Genomic DNA, 20,571 nt, shown 5'->3' with positions numbered 1-20,571 from the left:
GCAGTTCTCAAAAAGTTTGTACATAATAGCCACGTCAGCAAATTTTAATTCATCCTATTTTGTTACCAACATTTAGTGATATAAGTCGACTTTCGTAAGATATGTACAGGATAATTGTTATAATTATGAAAATATAGATACTAGAGAACCTTAATGACCAAATAAAACTTACTAAAATCTCAATTCAAAAATAAATCTTGGTAACAAAAAAGGAATTAAAAAAAACATATTTAAATTTTTCCTTGATTTTTGTACACACTTTTCGAGAACTGCTGAGTTGCATATGGAAAGAAAAGCTTGCACTAAAAATGAAATTATTGTCAATAACTTTTTTTCTACCTGATAGGCAGCCTTTTCTGTCCGACGAACTAATACATTTAGTGGGTCTACCTCTTTACAAATCATTAATGCAATCATCACATTATCTTTTAAAAATATTCGTATATGTAGCAAAAACGAGACATCTTTATTATAACCTAAATGAGAAATGGCATAATAATTGCATTGGCTGTGATTAGAGAAAATAAAATAAATTCTAGTATCGCTTGATGTCGGCCATTATTGTCTGATAATTAGCTGTTTTAATTAAGTATTATGGGTCAGTGCGATAGCCGGGGGGTCGCGGGTTCAATTCCGACGTGTTACTTTTATTTACTTACTTCTGTCTCAATTCGAGCAATAGGTACTTAAAAGATGTGACAACGGTACTATACTGCCGTATTATCGCGTTGATATCTTAAAAGCATTGCTCAAATTGTGCCACTATACGTTGTTCATAATGTAACTGAGCGATTATGAACCCTCTTGCATCCATATCCAAGGTCTTAAGAGGCCTTATTCCGTTAATACCTTTCTTGAATTGAGTACTTTTTCAGTGTGATTTAACATAAATCATAATCTCCCTGTTACTTGATTTAAAAGGGCTATTGTGATTTTAATAACATACAATTTAAGTAGAACATAGATACAATTTAAGTACCTTAGTGATTATTTTATAGAGAAATTTCAACTCAACATTCACTCGAAATTGACCAAATTTTAGCAAAAAAACCCATTTTTTTTTACGTATAATATTACTAATTTACTACACCCAATAAATTCAAGTTTTGGCTATTTTACTTGCTCAAATTAAGATCAAAGTATTAAGTATATATAATTAACAGTTAGTTAAAATTACCTACATTACCTGCCTGCTAAGCTGCGGTCCTGGGTTCGAATCCCGGTAAGGGCATTTATTTGTGTGATGCGCACAGATATTTGTTTCTGAGTCATGGATGTTTTCTATTTATATAAGTATGTATTTATCTATTTAAGTACGTATATCGTCGTTTAGCACCCATAGTACAAGCTTTGCTTAGTTTGGGGCCAAGTTGATCTGTGTAAGGTGTCCCCAATATTTATTTTTTTTTATTTATTTTTTATTACCTGCATTACTTACACATAATTTGAGTTGAAGTATTTTTCCAAGGCGTAAGGCCTCTTAGAACGCGCGTTAAACGCGCATTTTCTACTGACAAGTTGGGAGCGTTAGTTTTTATACGAATCATAGAAGAATAAGTAAGGGTAGAGTTGTAACTCCATACATCAGTAAATGCGGGTTATTTGTATAGGCATAGTTAAGTGACATCTAGCGACAATCATGCGTCAATCACGCGTCAAATAGCGTGAATTATCAGTAACACCACTCGATACTAGGTGGCAACTGTGTCTCGGTTGCCAAAAATTTAATATTAGAACAGTTTACAACTTATATTCGAAGCAGAAGGAATTGAAAACAGAATACTGATTACCTAATAATATTGTAATATTAGCTAAAAATTGGTGAGCATTAGACTTTTCGTTCATCGTGACATCTATTGACAAGTAGCAGTACTGATAATTTACGCTAGTTGACGCGTGATTGTCGCTAGATGTCACTTAACTATGCCCATACAAATAACCCGCATTTACTGATGTATGGTGTTACAACTCTTCCCATACTTATTCCTCTATGATAAGAATTAAATAATATTAAACGACAATCTTGAACTTCTCAGTGTATTTTCCAGCTTATCTTGGGTAATTACACAAATCAGATAATGCAATGATATGATACTGCTTCATCTAAAACAAATGCATGTGTTATATCTAATCTTTTATTTGTTTTATACGACTATAAGTAATTACATGGTTAATCTAGCGGTAAGGTTTAACTTTCAAACTAAAAATTTGAAAACAAATTGAAAATGAAGCGTTGTTTAGACCTTAGGTACATATTAAATATAAACATATTAGGGTCAAAAAGATTTAGTAAAAACGTCACTTCTGTGGATTGTCCACACTATAAGTAATTACATGGTTAATCTAGCGGTAAGGTTTAACTTTCAAACCAAAAATTAGAAAACAAATTGAAAATGAAGCGTTGTTTAGCCCTTAGGTACATATTAAATATAAACATATTAGGGTCAAAAAGATTTAGTAAAAACGTCACTTCTGTGGACAATATTATAAAAGTTAACGACTCTGGTACATTCGTATCCCGTTTTTCGTATTTGAGTGTCAAGAACTAAAAAAATGTTTCCCATCATTAGAATCTCTTATAGATCTCTGTTTGGCCCAAAGGTTAGCTGGTCGAGAATGCCTTCTGGCATTAAGTTCGCCTTTTGTACATTTTTTTTTACTGTGCAATAAAGTTTAAATAAAATAAATAAAATAATGTCGTCTAAAAATTAGCACTAGATTTTCTTAACTTTTGTAATGTCCACAGGATAGATATAACCAATTACCCATACATTAAAATCTGTTTGACCCATTATAATTACCACAAAATTTAAATTTTGAAAAATCCCCCGACATTGTGGACCGATTTCCATCAAACATGTCTAAGAAACACTCCCGACTAATACCACAGACAGACAGACACGTCAAACCTATAACACCCCGTCGTTTTTGCGTAGGGGGCATCTGCGTCAAGTTGCCAATTACCTACAAGCCAGAATTAATGGAGCCAGGGAAAAAAATGAAAATGAAAAGAAAATGAAATATTTATTTTTCAAGTAGGTAGGCATATTACAATGCGCATATGAACGTCAAATAAAGCTACGCCGGCTCTAACCCTACGCCTCAGCCTCGAGAAGATTTCAGTCCCCCCTCAGTTGGGAGGGGGGTATCCACTATGGGACCGGCAAGAAACTCGGCGGGCCACTTCTTTTGAAAACATTACATCTTATATTTAACATGCATTAAATAACAGGATACAATTTAAAATGCAAAAGTATCATCAAAAAAATGTTAGTGGAGATCGAGGTCTTGAAACAATTATTCTCAAAACAACCAGCGCCCGACAGTGACGTGACACTTCACCTTTCATTGCCTGTTCAACAACGAAATATTGACGCCGAACGCCGAGTACCAATGTTATTTATCCACCCAGAAATAGGCATAGAATAGGGATGACGACTACATAAAAAAAATGGTAAAATACATACTGTAGGGGGTAGGGCATAGCGAATGATATTCCGGTAGGGCACAGCACAGCGGATATCATCTCGCTCGAATCTAGAGCAGAGCCTAGTCAGAGTAGAGACCCTACTCATAGTGTTGTGTTCCTGCCGGTGAGTAAGGCTGCCAGAGCTCAACGAGGGTGCGGTGTGCTGATGACGGGAGGACTTACGGAACTGACTTATTCCGTCTATTGTCCTTTGAGTCGTCGGCAACCCGAACCCTCCTTGGAACTTGTACACTCCTTTTTACTGTGTATTTAACACAGCAAAAGGGAATGTACAAGTTTCTAATGGGGTGGCAACGCGCATGTGACACTCTTTGAGTTGCAGGCGTCCATAGATTACGGTGACCGCTTTCCATCAGGCGGGCCGTACGCTTGTTAGATCGTCCAAAAATACTGAACACATATTTTTCGCATTTTCTAATTAATGAAAAAAATACAAAGATATAGAGCATCAAAGTTCCGGGGGCTTGTGACGACACTTCTAAGTAAAAATTGTACCTAGGCGTGACGTCGCGCGAAACTTCAACGCGCTGTACCGTCGGCATTTTTCGTTTACGAGAAAAAAGAAAAAATACGCGTCTAAAATTCTTTGATAATCTAACTGACGGACTAATTAGTTTTTTTTAGTCGTCTCGCCTATGGTCAGTATCAAATGTCAATGTCACTGGTGAAATAGACCACAGGAAGTTTTTCGTACAGCTGAGGCGATTATCCACTCAAAACTTGATGATGTCTCATTGTCAAAGGTACCTACCTACTTAAGTACCTACTGTCTTCCTGAAAACATTACTTACTCACTGTGCACGAAGGTAACGGCATCAAGTCAGTTCTGACTGGTTTCTGATTAGATTATAGGAAGGTCGGTGTTCATTATTACCCTGTTCTTGTTTACCTGGCTTCAATGGATCCTTTTTAAGATTCTGAAATCGCGTGACTGTTACAAATTCTACTGAATCGCTTGTAATATGCACGGACGTCGGGCGCCGCATACCAAGGTCTGCCGGCCTAGTCGAAATGACAATCGTTACTAGACGCCGCGCCGATCGGAACGCGCAGTCTGTCTCTGTCGCGTCAATACGAAAGAGCGATAGAGCTAGCTAGCTATATTTTCACACGTACTTAACAATATTTTCACTGTTGAATGGACATTGTGAATGAAACGGCCTTGACTCAGTAGGGGGCGGACTAAAGTAGCTACTCCAAATTAAGCCAGGCTATAACCATAACGCAGTAGGGGGTTGACGTCTGACGTTAGGGTGCGCGCCCACGGGCGACAAAGTTGCTCGGCGACTTACGTATTTGTATGAAAAGTTGCGTCGCTTCGTGAGCCCACTTTCATACTAGCCCATGGCACAGTATAATAAAGAGTACTATCGTACAGTATGGCCACTCCCGCTCCCCGCTGAAAGTGCCACCCACCCCCTCTCGGTTACCTCACAGTTACCGCCTGTCAAAAACGCGAACAGTCGACCTGTCACTCATATTTACAAGCATGGTACGCGTTCACGTAGGTACACGAGCTTAGAATGTGTGCTAGGACCGCGCGTCTTTCATATATTTTATCGCCAGTGCCCGAGATGTGCCCATGGTCGCGACAAAAAAGTCGCTTCGAAAAGTCGCCCGTGGGCGCACCCTCTTAGGTCTGATGCTCATAGGAGCATCACTTGTGTTGTGACGATAGCGTCACTTGGGCTTGTCACGCATTTGTAACACGGACTAAATTTAATTATATAGTCGGTCAACCAAATCTTGGCACTGAAAAAAGGCGGTAATTTTGAAAAATGTAGGACTCACCGGCCAAATGTCTTCACAAAACGCGTGCTCTCCTTGACGTTGGCGGAATCATACACTTAAAAATTGATAGAAAATGTAGGGCAGCAGTTCCCAAAAAGTTTATACAAAAATTAAGGAAAAAGTTAAATAATTTACTTTTATTCCTATTTTGTTACCAAGATTTATTTGATAAATAGATTTTTTTGTAAGTTTTATTTCGTCATTAATATATTTTCTTAATTATAACAATTATCCTGTATATATCTTATGAAAGTCGACCTATATTAATGTTGGTAACAAAATAAGATCAATTAAAATTTGCTGACGTGGCTATGTAATTTTTGGGAGCTGCTCAGGGGCAAAGGTTTAATTCCCACAGAATATTTGAATTTCGCGCCATTTTTCGTGCCAAGATATGGTTGACCGTCTATTTACCTACACATTTTATAGCTTCGCTTGGTAAACTAAGTCACTGCTGATTTATTTTGTGATATTCATTGTAAATATTAGGTATGTTTATCAATGACAACATTACGTTAGTACGTCAATGATATATACACCATAACTATACTGTATTTCTATGTCTTAACTTGTCTTATGTACAATAAAGTGTTTACATACATACATACATACATATATCTAGGACTAAGTAGGTATTTAAAATACGTATTGATCGGAAAATCTTATCACTAGGTTATCATATTGATAATGATAACACTCATATAAAAGGCAAATAAAATAAACATGAAGTTAGTAGAGTTTTTTATGCTTCACTTCACTCTGGCAATTTTTTTTAACCCTTAAATGCATGAATTATTCTTTTAACGAGATATTAATATATGTGATAGACAATGGTTTTCTGACTCTGGGAAAAATAATAAAAAAAATATTTAAGATCGATTTTTATACTAAATCAGTGTTAGAAGTTAAATAGGCCAAATATTATTTATATAAATATATCGTAATTGATAAGTTTTATTTAAAATAAATGACTACTATTAAAAAGGTACACTATTTGTGGAACCCCTATGATAAAATATTTAAACATAAAATAATTACTAACTCTGAAAAAATCTGCCCAAATCATTTACTACAAATCGCCATCATCCAGTTTTTTCACACTTTTCCGCCATTTTATCTTAATCCTTAATTAAATGCATGATTTTTTATTTTTGGTTGGAAATAATGTTTTTATTTAGTTATTTACTTAGATGCAGGATCTAGGAAAAATATATAAAAACGTCCAGCTTATATTTTGGCTAGTTTATTTAAAAATATATGCATTGTAGCCAAATGGCAACAATATGCATTAAAGGGTTAATTAAAATCAATTCCTTCAAATTAGCGCACAAATTGCTACTTATCGAAACTTACACTAAACTGACTATAGTACGATTAGTTAACTACACTCCCTGGGAAGTACAACATTATTTGATTGAAAACTATTTTAATACCTTACCGATATTAAAAAGGGTAACAACAGCTATCAAAGAGGTATGTTTGTTGATATTTATTTTTCTTGGAAAACAGTCTTTCTGTCAGAACACCATGCAGTTTTATCAAGTAGAATAGTTAGTGATTTGACAAGATTTTTTTTTCTTTGATTTGAACGAGACCATTTGTATTTTTTTTGTATTGTGCAATAAAGTTTAAATAAATAAATAAATGACACGGTGTTACCAACAACAACATAGCTCAATCGATAATGATAACGCTTGCCTGTTATCTTTCACGGGGACCATTAATTTTTGTGATTTATTTTAACAATTAACGTCCACAAGACTAATGGTTCCGAAAACGAAGGGCCTTGGTTTCGTGACCTATTTTAATAAAGTTGCGTCCCGTCCACCTTTAAGGGGACGGCTGACTATCAATTCGCCGGACGACAACGGTCTCTGTCAGTTATCTGTCAGTTCGCGAATAACAGTATATTGTGCAACAAGGGATGTAAGGGGGATTTTGTCAACGAGTGTAATAACTCGCGACAGCCGCAGGCTGGAGAGAGTTATAGACACGAGTTTACAAAATCCTTACCTCCTGAGTTACACAGAATATTTTTCATCACATTTGAGAGGAAAACACAGAAAAAAAATCATTAGGCAAAACCTTCAATGAATGGCCGTGTTGTACTGCCCGTTGCTATGGCAACGCGGTCAAGCGCAAATCGAGAAGGCCGTCACAATTTCCTGCCAGATTGCAAATTATAACGATTTATATCTACGTGAAATTTACAAAATAAATGTAAAACGCACTGAAATAATTGTAAAACATAAATAAAATGCATTTTTCATACAGTATAATATTTTTGTATAGCTTAATAGTCAAATTTTAGTTGTGCAAAAAAAAATCCTTGGCTGATTGAAACATCCTTTGCCTGAAGTATTGTACGGATTGTATTTATTTTTAAAACTAAATCCATTCCCAAGGGAATAAAATAGTACATTATTCTTCAGTACACGTGGACGCAATGAGACCTTTAAACAGCAAATGTGATGAGATTCAAATGAATAATAATAAATATTAAATAATATTTTATAAATATTATAGGACATTCTTACACAGATTGACTGAGCCCCACGGTAAGCTCAAGAAGGCTTGTGCTGTGGGTACTCAGACAACGATATATATAATATACAAATACTTATATACATAGAAAACATCCATGACTCAGGAACAAATATCTGTGCTCATCACACAAATAAATGCCCTTACCGGGATTCGAACCCGGGACCGCGGCGCAGCAGGCAGGGTCACTACCGACTGCGCCAGACCGGTCGTCAATGAATTCTTCTCCTTTTTCACTAGTTCAGCTCAAATTCATTTATGTAGTTCTTTACTTTAGCAGTTCAGTTTAACTATCAATTCTTTAGGATAGTTGGTAATGTGTAAATCATAAAACAGTTTTATTTGCATCACATTCCTTGGTCAAAAATTAAGAAAATTATGAGATGGGTATTTAGTTATTTACTATGTTATTTCTGGATGCCTCTACAAAATAGTTGGCATAGATTGTAGGCATATTTATTACCTGTCTACCGTCCAACAATTTGTACAGTTTTGTAACATAATTATGACATAATGATTAATTTACATTTATGCAACTGTTTTGTCGACATTAAACGCTCTTCAAAAATGTGTGGCACATAAAATAAATAATTTATTATTACCTACTATAATGTCTCTGAAACAATCTAGTATGTTACCTTTAGTCACTGGTCCCACCGCGAGCTAGTAAGGTATGAGCTATCGGCTATAAAAACGAACAAAAGATAAGCAATTAAGCACTCCCGTGCAAATAAAAGAGACACGGCGATTTTGATAGCTCACCGCTGGGCGAGTAACTATAAACATCGCCGTGTCTCTTTTATTTGCACGGGAGCGACTATATTTTGTTCGTTTTTATAGCCGATAGCTCATAGCTTACTAGCTCGTGGTGGGACCAGTGCCATATGTTCCTTGTTTATACTTACGAGGTTATTATATTAGGTACCTATTATTAATTGGGTGTTAGGTTATGTTATTATACCTATTTCTGATAAAAGTTCAAACTGATTACCGAATTGGCGCCGGCGATATTGTGTCAGTGTCATCGAACGATAGTTTTTTTTATTTTGTTTTTATTGGCCAGTCCAGACGAGATCAATTTTCGCCAATCGAAGTAAATTGTCTGATCAAATTGAGCGTTGTGGACGTAACCAGACTCGGCTAGCCGATTTTCCTTTAATTTTATGACTGATATTACCCGTAACGTAACGCAGAAATTTGAATTAAATATTACTAAATTATTGTCATTGCGAATTAGCGTAGGTAACAAGGCATTTAATGTAAATGTAAAATTAGCAATGGGGATAGACACCAATTTATTTTCTGCTCTAATTGGTCGATTTGACTATCGCGTTCGGACTGGCCTTATTAGAAAAATGCTTTTGTGTTGCCACAACAAAGATATTGAAATCCCCAAAAAGTTACTGTATACAGTGTACCTATAGTGTATATCTATGTTACTTAGGTTTTTACAATAATCTATACGACATCAGCCTAATTTCAAATGTTGTATCAGCCCGTATATTTACAGATGCTTTCTCTTGTTTCAGATTTCAACCCTGCTCATCGCCAAGTTGAAATGTTGCACTTATCGAAACTTTAAAGCTTCATGTCATTAAAGTTTCGAAGGTTCAGGAGTAGAACGCGCGAAGATAAAGAAAGTGACTATTTCGAAAGTGTGAAATCGAGGACTAGCCGGTCCTTGATGAACCCGACAACTTACAATCCTTGCGCTCTTACACTTTGTATCTCCAAACGGCCTTGTCGCTATTCAGCTAGAGACCCAAGATTAAGACAATCGTCGAGAGAAATCAGGATCTCCTCGACGTAGACAGTCTATCTGGGTGTCATACCCAAATTCGGTAGAAATCAACGTTCCTTAGAGGCGTGAATTAGAGCACTCAAGTACGTACTTAGACCCGTACTTAAAACAACGCTCGCGTTAAAAACTAATGGACTCGCAAAGAGCCCAGGCAAATGGAATTCCAGGGAAAGAGAAAGCATTCAAGTATGAACAAAAGGTACCGTCTGAAGAGGAGAAGACTACGTCTCCATTACTTTACAAAGCCGACAATATTAAGTATATAGATGCGGCGGATGACGAGAAGTTGAACAATGAGGACAAGCGTGATAGAGATTTAAATACTGTCAATTCTATGAAAACGAACCATGTTACGGACAGTTTGGCTGTGTCCTATACTAAGAATGAAAAAGATGAGGATGCGGTTTCTACAAATGAAGGAGTTAAGTTCTTGGGGCTGGGCGATACGGACAGTATTTGCTCGAGCAAGCCGCCCGAAGAGCAAGGCCCACAGATACCTGACGGTGGTTGGGGATGGGTAGTTGTACTCGCGTCATTCTTGATCGCGACCGTCGCTGACGGTTTAGCCTTCTCGTATGGACTAATAAACGAAAAGTGGGTGAAGCACTTTAATACGACCGAAGCCAAGGTGTCTTTGATCGGAAGCTTATTCATATCCGTCCCACTGATAGCTGGACCTATCATGAGCGCCCTTGTAGATCGGTATGGATGCAGGAAAATGACTATCTTAGGAGGTGTCGCCTCTACTATTGGATTTGTAGCTGCAGCAGTGAGTAACTCTGTGGGAGTTCTGTATGTGACTTATGGTCTCATGGCGGGTCTAGGAATGGGGCTCTTGTACGTCACCGCTGTTGTGTCCATAGCATATTGGTTTGAGAAGCGAAGAAATCTGGCTGTAGGACTTGGCTCTTGTGGCGTTGGGTTCGGAACATTTATATATTCACCACTCACAACGTTTTTATTGGACTACTACGGATGGAGAGGAACACTCCTAATATTGGCAGGCACGGTACTTAATGTGTGCGTATGTGGTGCTATCATGAGAGACCCTGAATGGTTGATTGAGGAGCAGAAGAAGAGTAGGAAATTAAGTAAAGCGAAAAGAGCGTCGAGTTCAATATCGATTTCAGCAAAATCTGCAAAATCAGGCGGTGGCGAGTCTGTCTATCCTGGTGCAGAAGAGTTGAAATCATTGATGAAAAGTGGAGAAACACCGGAATATATACTAACGGCTCTAGTAGCATCTATAGCAGAAGCAGAACAAGTGGAAGCGACGACCAAAATGAATGCAGACCTATCAGCAGCCAACAAAGTTAGCTCTGTCATTAACCTGCCAACATTTTTGCGACAGAGTGAAAAGGTATTACAATTTTTAATAATATTATGTTATGTACCCAAAATACTTTAAGCATATTCAATTATCCCATGAGTTTTCATGAGTTCATCGATAGGAAGTATTATACAATTTTGTGTTTGTTACAGGTTCCAGTAGAAGTGCTAGATCTATTATCAACCAATAAACGTCTATACAATATCATACTACAAAACTACCCATCACTTCTCGCTTTAAGAAGCAACTCTGAACAAAAGCTCCCAATCGAGCCAGCTCCAGAAGTGCCTAAAAATAAGCCTATTAAAATGTCAATGAAACTGAAATTAAATAAAAAAGAAAAAAAGAAGGACTTTGAAACAAAACTGGATATCGTTAGGGAGAAGCTATTACAACCGATTCCAGAAAATAAGCCAGCCATTATAGCTCCTAGAAATGACCGTCAGGATTGGTGGAACTTGAAGACAGACAATCACTACTTAAGAGGTATCAGAGTGCATCGCAATTCCATTATGCACAGAGGTGCCATGATGAACATTGCGAAATACAAGCTACGCGCGTCTTCGTGTCCTGACATTTACAGGAATTCCATGTGGTCAATAGAAGAGCAAGAGGTAATTATGACATTTCACTTGACTAGTGAGCGTCTTATTTTTCTTACTTAATCGAATTTTTAGCAGGATTTTGTAGCATTCGAGCAGTGTTGGTGTCGATTATTTTATACGTGTTTCTCTAATCATTTTTATAATCTCTAATGTTAGTTATTCAAGTTTTGTCTTTTTAGACTAAATTATTCACAGAATCGGAATTATTGAAATCAATGAATAAGTCTACTACGAGTATACCATACATTAAAGATTTAGGCTAAATTAGTGTTTTAAGAATAAAATAAAAGAATCCCAATGGTATTTTCAGACTGGTGGCTCCTGGGGAAAGCGAGTGATCGACGCACTGAACAAGACCTTCGACTTCAACATGTTCACCGAATTCCACTTCCTGATGATGAACCTCTCGACCCTGGTGCTGTTCATCTGGTTCATCGTGCCGCTGTTCTACCTGCCTGGCTTCATGGAGGAGACTGGGTATTCCACGTACCAGGGTCCGGTGATGCTCTCGGTCTTCGGTGTAGCTAATATTATTGGTATTGTAAGTATCATTTAACCTTATTTTGTATAATACTGTTCCATAATCTACCATCTCAAAGATAGGGACTTGTCGAAGCAAAGGACTTTGGATAAAAAATAATGACTTATTCAATTGATCAGCGCGAAATTAATTCCTTATTTAAACTCGGTTTCGTTTTATTGCATTGTTCTTTCAGATAGTACCTACCCGAATTATTTTTTTCAAATTAATGAAAATTTTCATTAAAAAATCTGAAACCGAGGGGCCGATTTCTGAGTCTCACGCGTTCGAATTCAGAAAATTGTCACTGAAAATAATAAGCAAGTCACCGTTTTCAACCGGTATTTTAGTGACAAAATCCCGTATGTGAGATTCAAAAATCGCCCCCCGAATGGGGAATTTTGACTTAAAGGTGGGTATATTTTTATTCATATTTTTATTTTGTTCTCGATTTCACTTTTTTACACTTTTTTTACTCAGAATCATGAGCTCTTTAGATTCTAATAGGAGACAAAAAATGTCTCAATGATACATTTTTTTGCTGTCCTCTTGAGTTACGATCAAACAAGTTCTGTGAGAAATTGTAACTAAGTGGACATTTAAATCTATGACATTTTTTTCTCTTGCAGAATCGAAAGAGCTCATGATTCTGAGTAGCAGAAGTACAAAAATTCCCACATTTGAAAGTAAAAGTAAAACAGACAACAAAATAAAAATCGTCCCAGATAGGTACTTATTTATTTAAACTTTATTGCGCGACACAGAATTGTACACGCGGACTTAATGCCTTAAGGCATAACCAGTCAACCGTTGGATCAAAAAGAAACTTTAAATAGTACAGGATTGTAAATCTAGAGATGTGACATGAAACACAAATCAAATTACCTAATATTAGATATTGATTGATTTTGTGATCCGTGTCCTGATAAAGAAACCCTTAATTTCCAGGCAGGTCTCGGCTGGATGGGCGACTTACCCTGGGTAAACATCACGAAGACCTACGCGCTCTGCCTCATCTTCTGCGGAGTCTCCATCATCATGTTCCCCGTCCTCATCCGCATCATGGACCCGTTGGCGCCCCACAGCTTCTACATCATCGCTGTGAATGTAGTTATCTTCGGGCTGACGTTCTCCAGTTCCTACTCGTATACTCCGAGCATCTTGGTGGAGCTTATTGCGCTGGAGAGGTTCACTATGGCGTATGGGTTGGTGCTGCTCAGCCAGGGGTTGGGGCATCTTGTTGGACCACCTATGGCTGGTGAGTAATGAAGAACTGAAATGTTTATACTTTTTTGACTTTATTTTTAACTAGCTTTTGCCCGCGGTTTCACTCGCGTTAGAAAGAGACAAAAAGTAGCCTATGTCACTCTCCATCCCTTCAACTATCTCCACTTGAAAAAATCACGTCAATTCATCTCTCCGTTTTACCGTGAAAGACGGCCAAACAAACAGACACACACACTTTCCCATTTATAATATTAGTATGGATTGTCACTACTTGGATACCTATATCAGTTGTTTTGATAGTAGTATGTGTAAATATTTTAATGTTACCGTACTCGTAAACCATGATAGACTATTCGAATTCTAAATCACAGAACTGGGGACCGATTTTTGAATTTCGAACCCACGAATTTTCCGTTAGAAAGTCTGTGGAACGGAATATAGATTGCTAGTAGTGGAGACTATATTGTTGAACGAAATTCACAAAATCGAAGGGTCAACATTTAAAAACTGTCCTGCTGTGGCCGGAAAGTAACCTAGACATTTTGAGGATTAGGTGATTTAATCACTATTTAAATTAAACGATTTGAAGAAGAAACGGATACAAATATCTTATGTATTCATTAAATGAAAATGAATACAGCACTTTAAGATTTTTATAATCCCAACGATACATTTTCTTACATTACAGGTGGCCTGAAAGACAAGACAGGTTACTGGGACGCGGCATTCTACGTGGCTGGCATCTGGGTGATCATCTCCGGTATCCTTGTCGGCGTGATTCCGTACACCAAGAACTTCCGGATCTGCGGTAACGCCCCGCTGGCGAAGGACGTCGCTTCGGAACCGGACCCGGGTGTTAGGATCATTGTACATTAGACTTTAGAAGAAATGAGAAGGACGGGTTACTTGGGGCTGTAAGGCCTGAGTGCATGCACGTTCATATTGGACGTGCAGCGTGGCGGGGCGTGCGACGTGCATGTCAAACAATTGAAGGTCATACTAGTGTCCTGAATCCACGCTCCGTAGCGTGCACGCCGAGCCGAGTCCACTCAGGCTTCTCGGGGATCATGGCGTTACCAACACATGAAGTTGAAAGCACTACTGCGATCACACAGGAATTCAAACCCGTTAGGGGTGCCACTGGTGCCAGTACGCAGCAGAACAGAGTAGTTCACTTACGCTCCGTAGAGAGTTGACGGGTCTACCACTCTGTACTTTGAGGCATTTAAAAACTTAGACAAATAATTTGGACATGTTCGTGTAGTTTTTATCGGTTGACCAACCAAATACAAAAACCAAGCGAATCTGTTGCTGACGACCTTTTTTATACCACGTCGGTGGCAAACAGGTATACGGCCCGCCTGATGGAAAGCGGTCACCGTAACCTATGGACGCCTGCATCTCAAGGGGTGTCACATGCGCGTTGCCGACCCATTAGAAACTTGTACACTCCTTTTTTGAAGAACCCCATACTGGAGTTCACCGGGAATACTTGTCTTTAACTTGCTTATTTGGTCGGGTATTCATCAAGTGGCTTAAGGAGCCTTTTGAGGGTACATTTTGTTTACATATATTTAAATACCGAATGATACAGACTAAATTTATCCTCTAGCGATCCACCATACAAAAATTTGCCAATCAAATTTGAATCAATGGTACTATAAAACAGGGCTGAATTTTTTTTTAAATCGAACGAATCAAAACAAAAGCAACTCAATTCTATTAAACGTAGATTCAAATTACATCGTAGGTATTTTGTCCTAGTATTAGGACATTGAACCCCAGGAGGATAGGATTCAAGCTAAAACTTGAACATGACACCTGCTGCAGATTTACACTTTGTGAAGGCCTGTGCTACCCCATACAATATAATAGCCCCTTGTGATGATTTTAAACTGTGAAATGGAAATTAGAAAGTTGTGCCTACGCAGTTATTAAAATTTGAGTGACTAGTGTGCCTTAGATTTGTATGACATCGCAGTTATTTATGATGATCTGCATAGTTTTGTATATTATAATAGCTATGATCATTGCTTTATTAAAATTTGGACAATCCGTGATTTTAGTTAGTACAGTACCTAGATAGCGTTTGGTATTGTGCCTGTTATTTTAGAGACACGCAGATAATAGTCATAGGGCTTACGGAAAAAAACTGCATTTTATGCAGAAAGCAAGCCACTTTGCACAGTGATACTAGGGACCAATACAAATGATTTCATCCGAGGAAACACGATTTTCATTCACTAGAATTCAAGATGGCGGACATTTTCCAAAATGGCGGCCGCATATTTTTAAAAATTTGTAGAATCGTAACGGCTGCACCGATTTTAATGGTTGGGATGTCTATCGCATCGTATTGAAGAGTTCATTAATATAAAAAAATAAAATCATAAAAAAAATTAAGATGGCGGCCGAATAATAAGAAAAATATGAAAATTTCAAACTACTTTTTTCATTCTCGTGCAATTTACCAATAATTTTTTTATGATATGGCCACATTTTTATGTATTTAAATTAAACCTGATAATATTATCTACATAATAAAATAAAAATCATGAAAATCCGTTGAGTAGTTTTTGAACTATACTGATTTGAAATGGAGCGCGCGGATTTGAAAGACGTTTTCGCACGTGATGTAAACAATTTTGGAATCATAACGGCTGCACCGATTTTAATGGGTGGGGTAACTATCAGTTTGTATTAAAACATTTATTTATATAAATATTAAAATCATTTAAAAAATAAAGATGGCGGCCGAATAATAAAAAAAAATGAAATTTTCATTTTTTTTTATTCTCACTAAATTTACAAATAGTTTTTCTACCATATAGTCACATTTTTATTTTTTTTAATAAAATCTGATATTAACATCTGCAAAATAAAACAAAAAACATTAAAATCCGTTCAGTAGTTTTTGAACTATGTATACGCATTGAAAATGAAGCGCGCGGGTTTGAAAGACGTCTTTGCACTTGATATGTGATGCATCGTATCGTTTGGTACCGCTATAGACGCAAGACTGATTAATGATTATTTATTTTAGTCACAACTTACTATATTACTATTCAGAATCAATGTTTTTAGTATTCATATACATTATTAGTTTTTTATTCCGAGTTTAGGTATATTTAGATAACCCCTGTAAACTTGACCATCACATAATTTGTATTTTAATACGTAAAAGAACTTAAATGCACATAACATAACATTTGTATTAATAGCAATTGTCCTTTCCGAGGACTCCAGAGATAATTTTCGACAACTTCTGTAGGGGGCTTCAGAAATATCTATGTATAAAATAACTTGTTTTCTGTGACAAGGAGCGTATGTTTTTGTAGTGCTGGCGATGTTGGTGGGATGCTGGTTATTAATTTTGGTTGGAAACAGTTCCTTGCGCACTAAGTTAACCTATAAATGTTGAGTCTGCGGATCAAGTTTTCAAGCTTGGCCATTATTCCTCCAGGAATACACTGTTCAGCATGACAACCAACAAGACTTTTTCGAGAAACTATAGCCTGTTGATGTTATAAATGTGGTGATTTTTTTTTCTAAACAATTTACTTCCTCAGAGAACATTTGCTCTGCTATTTCAGGGTAAACCATAGGAACGTAACCGGAAGAAGCTGATTCTCATTGTACCTCGCGCAAAAGATATGGTGGAACAGGGACTCACGCGTATCCTCACATCTTCCGATACAGATGTCTTGGTATTTAAATAAAAACCACTGGAGTCTTCGGGTGAAGGATAGACGTAAAGTCAGGCCAGATTCGGGTTTGGACCTAGCTTAGAGCCTCGAAAGGTCTTTGCCTCATGTGAGACCTCGAGTGAGTTCAGGGTGGTAACGGATGCTAGAGTGTCCAATGCCCTTCGTTGAGTTTATCTCGCAGTTTGTAGCCGTGGAGGCTTTCAGGGCGTTACGTGCGAGATCGGACGTGATGTAAATGGAGGCAGGAATGACGGCAAAATGACACTTTACGAGTGCCTCAGCCGCCAAACCATACCGGTAAACAGGCCTGAGTCCATGCTTGCTCACTAAAATATGTGTTAAGAACGGTCCCAATTTGGCATTTAAGAATGTGATCTGTGGAGCTAATTATATTGGGAAATTTCCAATTCTTATCTAGTATATTTTCTTAAGACTTCAAATGAGAATAACCTACCGGAGTATAAGGTACTACTGCTATTCGTGGTTTTTACGCTTTTACGTCTGATACCACTTCTTTTTTCAATACAAAAGGAAAAAATCATGTTCTAAAACATTGTTTGCACACACACTGAAGTTATACCAGCTTTGATAGAAACATCGCAGTAACTACAAAGTCTTCCGGGAGGAATAATCGCCATGCTTGAAAAGTTCACTCCAGTTCAACTTGGTGAGCATGAAACTGTTTACCACCGAAAATAAATTAGTACCTAACCAACATCGGCAGCACTCCGTGTCGTATAACAACGCCCCATATTCTGGATATTACTTCCATCATCCTGGGGTTGGAAGACGTACAACGATAGTTGGGTACTTACTGCAGTGGTCTGAAAACAGGGAGATATGGTATGAATATGTATACTTGGACAATTGCGGTTGTGAAAAAGGCTGCGAAACAATACGCTGTACGTGTTGTGGGTCTACCCTGCGCGGCGCAATGCAAATAATGCAATGTATTAATAATGTTTTATTTGCAAAGGGATCTGCCAAAATAAAAAGTATTTTGCAAAAATGATATTATAAAAAAAATGAAAAAATGAAAATGAAATATTTATTTTTCAAGTAGGCATATTACAATGCGCATATGAATGTCAAATAAAGCTACGCCGGCTCTAACCCTACGCCTCAGCCTCGAGAAGATTTCAGGCCCCCTCAGTTGGGAGGGGGTATCCACTATGCTATTACTATAAATTATTATGTTATCATTATTTCCTTGTTTGATATTATTTTGTATCTCTTTTATCTTTCAGTATAACCTAGACGAGAAGTAAAAAATATGTTTTGTATTAATATATGTTTCCGTAGCCCCCTACAGAAGTTGTCGAAAATTATCTCTGGAGTCCTCGGAAAGGACAATTGCTATTAATACAAATGTTATGTTATGTGCATTTAAGTTCTTTTACGTATTAAAATAAAAATTATGTGATGGTCAAGTTTACGGGGTTGTCTAAATATACCTAAACTCGGAATAAGAAACTAATAATATATATAAATACTAAAACCATTGATTCTGAATAGTAATATAGTAAGTTGAGACCAAAATAAATAATCAGTCTTGCGTGTATAGCGGTACCAAACGATACGATGCATCACATATCAAGTGCAAAGACTTTCAAACCCGCGCGCTTTATTTTCAATGCGTATAGTTCAAAAACTACTGAACGGATTTTAATGTTTCTTGTTTCATTTTGTAGACGTTAATATCGGATTTTATTTAAATAAATAAAAATGTGACCATATGGTGGAAAAACTATTTGTAAATTTCGTGAGAATAAAAGAAAAATTTAAAATTTCATATTTTTTTTATTATTCGGCCGCCATCTTTATTTTTTTAAATGATTTTAATTTTTATATAAATAAATGTTTTAATACAAACTGATAGCTACCCCAACCATTAAAATCGGTGCAGCCGTTATGATTCCAAAATTGTTTACATCACGTGCGAAAACGTCTTTCAAATCCGCGCGCTCCATTTCAAATGAGTATAGTTCAAAAACTACTCAACAGATTTTCATGATTTTTATTTTATTATATAGATAATATTATCAGGTTTAATTTAAATATATAAAAATGTGACCATATCATAGAAAATTTATTGGTAAATTGCACGAGAATGAAAAAAAAAGTTTGAAATTTTCATATTTTTCTTATTATTCGGCCGCCATCTTACCTTTTTTATGACTTTATTTTTTTATATTAATGAACTCTTCAATACGATGCGATAGACATCCCAACCATCAAAATCGGTGCAGCCGTTACGATTCTATAAATTTTTAAAAATATGCGGCCGCCATTTTGGAAAATGTCCGCCATCTTGAATTCTAGTGGATGAAAATCGTGTTTCCTCGGATGAAAACGTTTGTATTGGTCCCTAGTATCACTGTGCAAAGTGGCTTGCTTTCTGCATAAAGTGCAGCTTTTGACCATAATTTCGCCGTAAGCCCTATGACTATAAATATGTATGTGTTTTAAATTTGGCAAGTATCTACATAGACTTTTGTATTCGATACATATAAATCCTTTACATATAGAACTTTCTAGGACAAAGGATGAGTATTTTATAGCAAGTTTACGTATTATGTGTGGTGGTTTGTTTTTTTTTTTTTACTTTTGTAGCATTCATTTTAGATTAGGTCCCATAGGTTCCTTTGAGATTTTTGTATGAATGACTACGATTCCGAATTGATTTTAGCTGTTAGTTTTAGTTTACTTTGTCAGTTTTTTCTTAGTGCCGAGTGATTTAGGTACATATATTAGGTATTTATTTCTTTAAATATACCTAGAAAATCTTCAAATCTAAAAAAATACAAAATGAACTTGCCATTTGAAACACCGACTTTGTAAACAATGAATTTACTTTTTTATGAAAAATATTTTTGAAGTATTTTAGATAATAAGTTTGTTGACTCTACTTACATAATATTTACATTAGTTGTAATTTGATTAACAATTGATTACAGAATTAAAGTTTGTCTTTGCAAAAAATGCGTTTTTCCTTTTCCTTAATTCTCTATGATCCCGTTAAATTGAGGGGGCAATTTTTTAGGGTTCCGTAGTCAACTAGGAACCCTTATAGTTTCGCCATGTTTGTCTGTCTGTCCGTCCGTCCGTCCGTCCGTCCGTCCGTCCGCGGATAATCTCAGTGACCGTTAGCACTAGAAAGCCGAAATTTGATACCAATATGTATATCAATCACGCCAATAAAGTGGTAAAATAAAAAGTGAAAAAAAAAAAAAATGTTTTTTTAGGGTACCCCCCCTACACTGATTGTGGGGACTGATTTTTTTTTCATTCCAACCCCCACGTGTGATATATTGTTGGATCGGTATTTAAAAATTAATAAGGGTTTACTTAAATCGTTTTTTAATAATATTAATATTTTCGGAAATAATCGCTCCTAAAGGAAAAAAAAGTGCGTCCCATCCCCCTCTAACTTTTGAAACAAAAGTTTAAAAAATATGAAAAAAATCACAAAAGTAGAACTTTATAAAGACTTTCTAGGAAAATTGTTTTGAACTTGATACGTTCAGTAGTTTTTGAGAAAAATACGGAAAACTAC

At 36.6% G+C, this 20,571-nt stretch overlaps 1 protein-coding gene across 1 annotated transcript in view; it reads left to right on the top strand.

Annotated features, from left to right (window-relative positions):
* The window catches only part of LOC125233069, an 81,769-nt gene extending 66,340 nt beyond the window's left edge, over window positions 1-15,429 (top strand). The window contains exons 2-6 of the mRNA XM_048138923.1: window positions 9,355-10,986; window positions 11,109-11,570; window positions 11,872-12,102; window positions 13,030-13,339; window positions 13,997-15,429. Coding sequence (XP_047994880.1) covers window positions 9,757-10,986; window positions 11,109-11,570; window positions 11,872-12,102; window positions 13,030-13,339; window positions 13,997-14,184 — 2,421 coding nt within the window. The 5' untranslated portion in view covers window positions 9,355-9,756 and the 3' untranslated portion in view covers window positions 14,185-15,429. The remainder of the gene's footprint in view (window positions 1-9,354; window positions 10,987-11,108; window positions 11,571-11,871; window positions 12,103-13,029; window positions 13,340-13,996) is intronic.
* Window positions 15,430-20,571: the final 5,142 nt, after the last annotated feature.

Source organism: Leguminivora glycinivorella, chromosome 14 (genome assembly GCF_023078275.1).
Source record: "Leguminivora glycinivorella isolate SPB_JAAS2020 chromosome 14, LegGlyc_1.1, whole genome shotgun sequence".
NCBI lineage: Eukaryota > Metazoa > Arthropoda > Insecta > Lepidoptera > Tortricidae > Leguminivora > Leguminivora glycinivorella.
The sequence above is the reverse complement of the archived record's forward strand: the minus strand, read 5'-3'. Positions and strand labels throughout refer to the sequence as shown.